Consider the following 9,489-nt stretch of genomic DNA (forward strand, 5'->3'; position numbering starts at 1 on the left):
AGAAATGCGGATGTTGCGCTGGATGTGTGGACTGACTAGAGGGGATAGAGTTCGGAATGAGACTCTGGGAAAAGGTTGGTGTGACTTCAGTGGAGTGCAAGATGCGGGAAGCACGATTGAGATGGTTCGGACACGTGAAGAGGAGGGGCATGGATGCCCCGGTCCGTAGGTGTGAGCGGCTAGCGTTGGATGGTTTTAGGCGGGGTAGGGGTAGGCCGAAGAAGTACTGGGGTGAGGTGATTAGGCGGGACATGGAACAGTTACAGCTCACCGAGGACATGACCCTAGATAGGAAGGTCGGGAGGACGCGAATTACGGTAGAGGATTAGGGCCAGTTTGGGTCGCTAGTGTAGGGAATTACTTGGTGGGGGTTTTATTCTTGCTATAATTCCGTGTTCCGTGTTCCATGTTTTACTATGAATCTGTGTGCTTTCCTCTGCTTTACTCTGTTTTATATTACTTATGGGTGCCGTATTTATGTTATGTAATCTGCTTCTGTGCTTTACTATGTGTTTGTGTGGTATCTCGTGCCTTGAGCCGGGGGTCTATCGGAAACAGCCTTTCTACTTCATCAGAGGTAGAGGTATGGACTGCGTACATCTTACCCCCCAGACCCCACTAGGTGGGAATACACTGGGTTTGTTGTTGTTGTTGTTGTGTTGCAGTATGTAATCGACCTAGCAGCTGAAGCCACATTGTAAACACAGCCTTGGGTCGAGCTTGGTTGTAATACATAACACCTTTCCATGGGATTTTGGGCAAATCCCCTAGCAATTTCTTATAAATCTCCTTTATCATACAGTAGAACCAGTAGACTTGACAAGTGACGGATTTGCTCTAGCATGAAATACTTTCTACACCACCCAACATGTTTGTAGAGGAATTACCATAGTTTCGATATCCTTCTCCTTGATGTAGTAACTGTGGATCCATCTGATCCATAGTTTATCTTTTTTATTAGACAACTCCTAAAACATCTTTGCAATAGCAGCCTTGTTCCACATTTTCATCTTTATCATATTAAATCCTCTAACAGCTTTAGGTGAGCAAATCGTGTCCCATAAAAGTAAGGCCCTTTTGGTGATGGAACTTACTCTAGGCCAGATATAACGTTTGCAATGTGCCTCTATCATCTTCAATACTCTTGTAGGGATAATGAACATCTGGGCACAATAAGACAGAATTTAAAAAATTACTGTTTGTACTAGTTGTACCCTGCCTGCATAAGACAGTTTTTTGCTGTCCAAGAGGCAATTCCTGCTACCACTCTGTCCATTAAAGGTTGTCACTGCAAGAGACTCAGTTTTTTGGTGGCCAGAGGAATGCCCAGATAAGTAAAAGGAAGCTCACCTTGACTATAGCCCAAAATCTGTTGCATTTGCTGCTTAGTAATAGAGTCTACACCACCAAAATAGATTGAACTTTTGGATAAGTTGGCCTATAAACCATATGCCGCTGAGAAAAGACTAACTTTTCATGTAACAACGAGACAGAAATAGTATCTCCTCTTGCAAATAGGAGGAGGTCATCTGTAAAACTTAAGTGTGCAATGCTAAGTCTTGAGCACATGGGATGGTACTTGAACTGACTGTTATGCTTCAATGCCGCCAAGTTTTTTTTTTTTATAACTGTGGTGTCCGGGCCAACTTGCGCGCACCTACACTAAATCCACGGGATACCTGCCACCTCCCACCAGCAATAGGTACCAGGTAACTCTATCCACCAAGACTAGAACAAATGAGAAGAAAAACACCTAGTGTTTGTCTCAGCTGGGAGCTGGGAATTGAACCTGAGACCTCATGGTGCTCATCCCAACTTCATTGAACCACTAGGTCACACCCTTGGGTGCTTCAATGCCACCAAGTTCCTGCTTAGATATTCCATCACAATAGCAAAGGGGAAAGGAGACTCCTTGCCTCAAGCCCCTAGCTGCATCAAATGGCTTTGTGTATTCTCCATCTACTATAGTAGCATATTAACTGTTGACACACACTCCATTATCCAATTTGAGAATCTGGTAGGAATCCCTAAACCCTCCATCACTTGATTAAGAAACTGTCAATCCACAATATCAGCCTTTTGGATATCTACTTTAATAACACATCTAGGTGATAAATGTTTTGTAGAGTAGGCCTTCACTAACTTATGAGCTAGAATCACATTGTCTGCCACCCTTCTACCAAGAATGAAGCCTGCCTGCGTATATGAAATAATTGAGGACATCACCTTCTGGAGTCTGTTAGCTAGAACTTTTGCTACCAATTTATACAAAACTGAACAACAAGAAATTGGTCTATATTCCTTGATGTTTGCAGGGTGAGAGACTTTAGGAAGCAAAGTGATACTTGTACAATTAATCCCCTAAACAGCTTACAAGTGCTAAAGAAAGATTTTACTGCTACAAGCACTTCTTAATGTATTACTGGCCAGGCTTTTTTCAAGAATTTGGCATTGTAACCATCCACACCTGTATCATCCCCAATAGAACATAACCCATCATAAATTTCCTGATCAGTCACTTCCCTACACAATTGTAATTGCTGAGAATGAGACACAACTGGACCAAGCCTCATAACTTGCTTATTCACTGCTGAGAGTGAGGTGCAAGTTGTACCCATCAGAGCCTGGTAGAAATTAATGATCTCCTGAATTTGCATTTTATCCTTCAGCACAGTACCATTTAAGGCAGTTAATTCAGAAATATTCTTTCTATGAGCTCTCTCCTTGATGACAGTGGAGAAGTATTTAGTATTTGCATCCCCAGCCTTAGCCAAGTGGCTCTTGATTTTTGTAGAAAGATACTTTCCTCTATCATAGACCATTTCTCCAGTGTATTAAGAGCAGCCCTCTCTCTATCTAGCATGTCATCTGTGCAGTGGTTCTTCAATTGCCCTTGTATAACTTGTAGTTCAAGTCTAGCTTGTTCCACTCTAGTTGAAACTCCCTAAAATTCAGCTCTATTAAGTTGTCTGAAAATCTTTCTCATAGTTTAAGCTTATACCACACATTTCTCATCTTATAATAATGAAGTGTAGTTCCCCAATGCTCTTTCACCAATGGCAAGAATTGCTCATGATCAGCCCAGATGTTGATAAACTTAAAAGGAAGTTTACCGATTAATACACATATTGACATTTCATATGCATTGGAGCATGATCAGATATATGAGGCACTCCATAATCAACCCCCAACTGACGATAGGTAGACATCCAATCCGGATTACCAAATGCCCTATCCAATCTGCTAAACATTCTATCAGCAGTCTTCTGTTTATTGGTCCATGTAAAAAAATTACCCCTCTGACAGAGTTCAGTCAAGTCAAGTCAAGAGCCTGCCACAATCAAAGAAGTCCTTTATCTCATATCTGGTAATTGGTGCTCCATTCTTTCTATCATTGGAAGACAAAATGGAATTGAAATCTCCCCAGAGCAGCCATGCTTTAGCAATGACTAGTGATTGGAATTGACTCCATAAACACTTTCTCTGCTCCACAGTATTATAACCATAAACTACAGTCATCGGGCAGTTAATGTTATTCACTTTGCAATAATATTACAATGCATGTACTGGGTATGCTGGCTAAGCACTGTAACATCATAAGCATTAGTATCCCAAATAACCCAAATGCGCCCATTTGTAGCATGAGCATAGTTATTTTCCAATTGCCAATGAGGGGCAATCCTAGCAGCCACAAGCTGAGCTTTATTCTTCTTAACTCTGGTTTCTAACAAGCCTAGGAACAACATTATTCTCATTGATATAAGAGACTAACTCCTTCTGCTTAAACCTTTTGTTGGTCCCTCTTATGTTCCATACTAACCAAGCACCTCCTTTGTAAGGAGTTTCGAAATGATGCAACTTTGGAGTACTAGGTAAACTAGCAAATCCATTCGCAAGGTCAATTTGACTAAACTTCAAAGCTAGATTGGAGTAGGTTAGTTTCATATTTTAAATTTTAAATTCAGATGGTTGAAAACTATACGAAAAATGTTATAAGTTGTAATCCTTTTCATATTAAATGATGAAAAAATGCCCCTTACAATATTGATCAAAGTTAATACAGTTTGACCTTGAGAAGCAAAACCATGACGAGTAAAAATAAACAGAGGGACTATTTCGAACCCCCGAAAACACATGACTGGAGGTTGACTCAGTGGTTTAGGGGTTCAAGTACAAATCTCAAACACATACATTTATTTTATTTTACTTTTTTGATGTCGTTAATGAAAATCCTGCGTCCGCCACTGTATGTACTAACATGGTGAATTATGCAAAAATCAAAATTGATTAAAGAGCTGAAAAAGCATAAAGAAGGAAGGTATGGGAACATACAAATTGGGGTAAGCAAGGGAATCATCAGTGGCTTCTCGTGCTCGAAATTTGTTGTCTTCACATTGTAGAAAACGGAAATTTGAAGATAATAGCAGAAAACAGAGTAGGAAAACCCTAGCTTTCATTGAGATCGCTTATTGCTATCAAGTTTGATACAGTGAAGAACTAGTGAATTCGAATCAATTTTTTGATACAGAAAAGTCTTTGCTATTCAACTAAGCTCCGATCAAAAAGTTTACCCCTTCATTTTTTATTTTTTATTTTCATATCCACTGCTTTGGAAAACATTAGCCCCATGTCTTTGTTAACCTTTAGGACCCGTTGGCATGAACATCGAAAATATATTCAATTTATTTTAATATTTTTCAAGAAATAGAGCTCAAATCGTGTTTGATCATATTTTAAAGTTAATATTTAAAATTTAAATATATTTTTTAAAAATTATAAAATAAAAATAAAATTTAAAATTTTTTAAGTTTTATGAAAATGAGTTATTTTATGAAAATAAAAAATTTAAATTTTTTTCCAAAAAAAAGTGTTTTCAAAAAATTTAAATATTGGGAAAACGTATTTCAGAATATTTATGGCCAAAAATATATTTTGAAATAAAGTGAAAATATATTTATTGTGAATAATATTCATAGCCTAGCGCCTACTTAAAAAAGATAAAAAATAAATCTAAATTTATTCTAATTTTTTCAATTTCCTATATGAATTATTGAGAGTATGAATTTTCTACTGTTAAAGAAATACCCCTACATATTTATTTATAAACGCTTTTAGATACATTTAGCCATAAAATCTTTGTTAATATGGCATATATAACTGTTTTATTAGCTAACTTATTATTATTACTAGATGGGCAAGGCCCGTGTTGAGCGTGGACTCAATATCTCATTTTATCCTCATTTCGACTATCAATGAAAGCTAGTATCCTTCAAATACAATGAGTAGCTTTTGATTCAGGTGGCTATATCTAGCATTGGTATATATAATATGCACAGTGAATCATATTACGATGAAAACAGCATAAAATCAAACTAACATGGCTAGCTAGGGATCAAATGAGATAGTGAAAAAGTGGCAAAAAAAAAGATGATGATGAATTCACTACAGTTTGTCCAACAAGCCTCATCATTCGTTTATCAAAAATTAGATCTTTGACTATAAATTTTTTGTGCTTAAATAAATGGGAACTGTTATTGACAAATTTCAGGCAGATAGATATTGTAAAGTACATTAACATTTTAAAGCATGTTAGCTCATAATTCTACACAACCTTTTGATTGCTAGTTTTCTATGTTAACTAATACACATTAGCTCGAACACTTGTTCGGAATTTTTTGATCCCATAGCTTTGTAGACCTACAATACAAATATTAATGTGTTATCAGAACATGAAACAAGTCATATTCATAACCCATCACATTATGTAGACAAAATATAGTATAAACAAATCAAACCTTAGTTGACCTTGGAAGCAACTCATAAGCTGAATACGTTGATAGAATCTGAACTGGTTGTTCTTGATTGTTCACTGTCTGCTGAAATTTCATAAAGGAGCTATTGAAATATCAAACCCATCGGCAGACCCCTTAAATACACACGATCTTTCACTTAGGCACTTCAAGTGGTCATTGGTCCTTTTTGGCACCTCAACCAGCTATTAACTCTGTCATTTTGACACTTTTCGTTGACATGGCAAAGAGAGTGCATTACACTCTCTATAGGCGCGTGAATGATGAAATTTTGTTGATTTTCATTTTTTTTCCTTTTCTTCTTCTTCTCAATTACTCCAAACATTTTCCATACTTTTTCACCATTTTCCACCTTTGCATCAACCTTAAACTCATATAAGTTCTTCAAATCTCTCAATAGTTGTAGTCCCTCTCTCCCAACACTATTATTTCTTAGTTTTTTGATTAAAAAAATCATCTTTTTAGCATAAAAGAAAAAAAAATTATAGACTCAAAAGTTATCTTGAAAATTATTTTTTTGGTCATCAATGGCGAATTCATTGACAATTAGTGTTGGTCATCAATGACGAATTCATTGAAAATTATTCACCGACGCAGTGATGAAAATTATTTTTGTTGTTGCAAAAAATTTCAATCACAATGGGAATATTGGTTGTTACAGTGTTGTATTTTGAACAAAGCAAAAGAAAAAAGCAATGAAATTTTGCTATTGCAATCACAATTACTTATGACCATTATTGTTATTGAAGAAATTTTAAAGACATTTTTTAGAGATGACAATTGAAGAAGATGATCGAGGAAGGAGGGGGGCTGCGTTGCTGCAGCATTAGTTCGTGGGGAAAGGGGTTGCTGCAGCAACCTTGGGGTGGTGGTGGGGTGGCAGCAATCTTGTGGTGGTGGTGGTACTTGGAGAAGATGATGGTTGGGGGGGGAGTTATTTATTTATTGATTTTTTTATTTAAAACTATAGCTAATTATTTGAACAATGATTTTTAAAATTATAATTTATTTAAAATTATTATTTTAAACAAGAACGCCACATGTCTTTTTTTAATTGGTGGTATGCCATGTCAGCAAACGTGTGTATTACACACACTTTGTAAAATCAGTTAATTGTAAAAAAAAATGTCAAAATGACATAGTTAATAGCTGATTGAGGTGCCAAAAAGGACCAATGTACACTTGAGGTGCCTAAGTGAAAGATCATGCGTAATTAAGGGGTCTGCCGATGGATTTTGCCCCTGAAAATAACATAACTCAGAAACAGATTTTAAAATATTTTCAGGAGAAAGAAAATTCATCTGCTATACCAAACTTAAATCAAGTTCAAGCACTATTTCAAGCCTATTCTCCTTTGTTTTACTTCCATCCTGATGAAGAATATTATCCTTCTTCTGTCAATTGGTACTTCCAAGGTGCACCTTATTTTTTTTCCACGTAGAATGACGTATTATTGTATAACAAAGGGCAAGAATCTGCACCAATTGTTGTTCAGCCAGATGAGGCAAATCTCCCTCAAGGTAGTTCAAATGATGACGCATATTAATTGAACTTACCAAGTGATAATTCAGCAAAAGACCTCAATTGAGAAGTCTCATTATCACAATAGTGAGAATCTGTAACAACCAAAAGAAATCCCTTTATAAATCATTTTATACCTATATCAACCAACACATTCATGTTGATACTTAGAGAATAGTAAGTTAGTAGTAAAGAAAACAACATAATTCCTCCATGTGTAGCATAATATATAAATATGACCATGGGAGATAAAAGTCACAGGATCATCAACAACCATGAACATTTTATTTTATCCTCATTTCGGCTATCAGTTTGTCCAGCAAAACTCATCATTCGTTTATTAAAAATTAGATCTTTAATTATAAATTTTTTGTGCATAAATAAATGGAAACTGTTAATTGATAAATTTCAGGCAGATACCTGTTGTAAATTACATTAACATTTTAAAGCACGTTAGCTTATAATTCTACACATCATCTTTCCTATGTTAACTAATGCACATTAGCTCAAACACTTGTTCAAAATTTCTTTTTTTTAACATTTCTCTCATCAATAGTGGATTGTGCTCTGCTTCAATTCCATAAAAGAGCTATTGAAGTACCTTGAAAATAACACCACTTAGAAGCAGATTTTAAAATATTTTTAGGAAAAGAATAAACAGAAATATAAACAGAAAGAGGAAAGTGTGTAATGTTATTTCAATTATCCTAATACACTGAGGGTGGCTGTCAAAAAAGGCAAGAGCCAGTAGTATAGCTAATAAGTTAGTAAAATAACTCATAAACTGAATGCGTTGATAGGACTACAAATATACGGTGATGGGAAATATCTAAATCTGTCTGTCCACAAAACTTATTCATAATGAGTTCCTAGAAGTCATTCGTTCTTGAAACTTGATTAGTTTAACCAAAAATAATCAGTGGACTCCACCAAAATAGGAGTAGGAGAAAGGAGATTGACTCCATATAGTTTAAGTCCCATATCCAAAAAGCCAGAGTAAAAGGTGTTATAGAGATAAACTGGTTGCAAATATAGAAATATTTTCTGTGCTGGAAGTCTACACACCGAGAACTACCTATGTTCTTCTCAAAGGTTTGCCTACTGAATATAAGAACTTCAACACTCAATATTTCACTATTTTGAGCAATGAAAATTAGCAGGAGTAACTAGAGTGAAAAATTAAATACCTTCAATATGCCAGGCACTCTGCAACGTGCACAATAAACAACGTCAAAGACTCGACCAGGAAAAGGAATCCTCTTTGTATCCATGACAGCAGATATAGCAGGAATACCCTCTCAAGGGCAAACTGAACTTGAGCTTCATGTTCATCTTTAGGAGCGAAAGACATGGTTAAAACTATCTTTTTCAAAAAGATAACGGCCAAAGCTGGCGACCTCACATCCCACATCTAATATAACGCGAGTTCGCTTGCCCCAGTCGAAGTCTGGAAAAGTTTGCAAAAATAATGTAAAAGTTGTGTGAGAAAATAGCATAACTTGATCATTTGATGGATACAAAACACAATATTTATCTGAATTAGATACCCATGATATTTTTACAATGTGAGATAATATCTTACTTAAGATCTTATCATTTTAACATTGATATTTGACTTTGCTGAACAATACCTAAATTGGAAATTACCAATCTAACATTCTCACTCTCACGCTCTAACACTAAAACTCAACATTCAAACCGCTAAAGCATCAAATTCCATGCAAGAATATTAAAGAGCTTTATGAATTCTTTGATACACCAAGTTTATTTCACGTTGAGGTTAACCTGGGTGAAAAATCACCAAGAGTTTCTTTAAGTTTTACAACAACAACAACAACATACTCAATGAAATCTCACGGTGGGGTCTGGGATGCTTGATCAGAAAAGGCAATAAAAAACTCATATTCGTAACCCATTACATTACCTAGACGGCATATAGTATAAATTAATCAAACCTTGCTTGACCTTAGAAGCAACTCATAAGCTGAATCTAAGAAAGAGAGGACCTTATAGTTAGGATGGCCTTTTGCATCCATGGTAGAGCTATCAGAATAGACTAGGATAGCAAGTGTCATTGGATTCCCGCTCTTTGTAGATGAATAGACTACTAAACAAACAAGAATCTCATTTGCCCGTATGCTTATTGAAGTAAATATTA

The 9,489-nt window shown here is 35.9% G+C and overlaps 1 protein-coding gene across 2 annotated transcripts in view; it reads right to left on the bottom strand.

The window, feature by feature from the left end:
* LOC107852911 (protein DEFECTIVE IN EXINE FORMATION 1) overlaps nucleotides 1-4,660 on the bottom strand; it is a 32,906-nt gene extending 28,246 nt beyond the window's left edge. Inside the window, exon 1 of one of the 2 annotated variants that reach the window (XM_016697943.2) lies at nucleotides 4,333-4,660. In XM_016697943.2, the coding sequence (XP_016553429.1) occupies nucleotides 4,333-4,457 (125 nt within the window). In that variant the 5' untranslated portion in view covers nucleotides 4,458-4,660. The remainder of the gene's footprint in view (nucleotides 1-4,332) is intronic. The other variant, XM_016697944.2, reaches the window with a different exon arrangement.
* Between the last annotated feature and the right edge of the window lie 4,829 nt (nucleotides 4,661-9,489).

The sequence above is a fragment of the Capsicum annuum genome, chromosome 10, assembly GCF_002878395.1.
Source record: "Capsicum annuum cultivar UCD-10X-F1 chromosome 10, UCD10Xv1.1, whole genome shotgun sequence".
NCBI classification, from domain to species: Eukaryota; Viridiplantae; Streptophyta; class Magnoliopsida; order Solanales; family Solanaceae; genus Capsicum; species Capsicum annuum.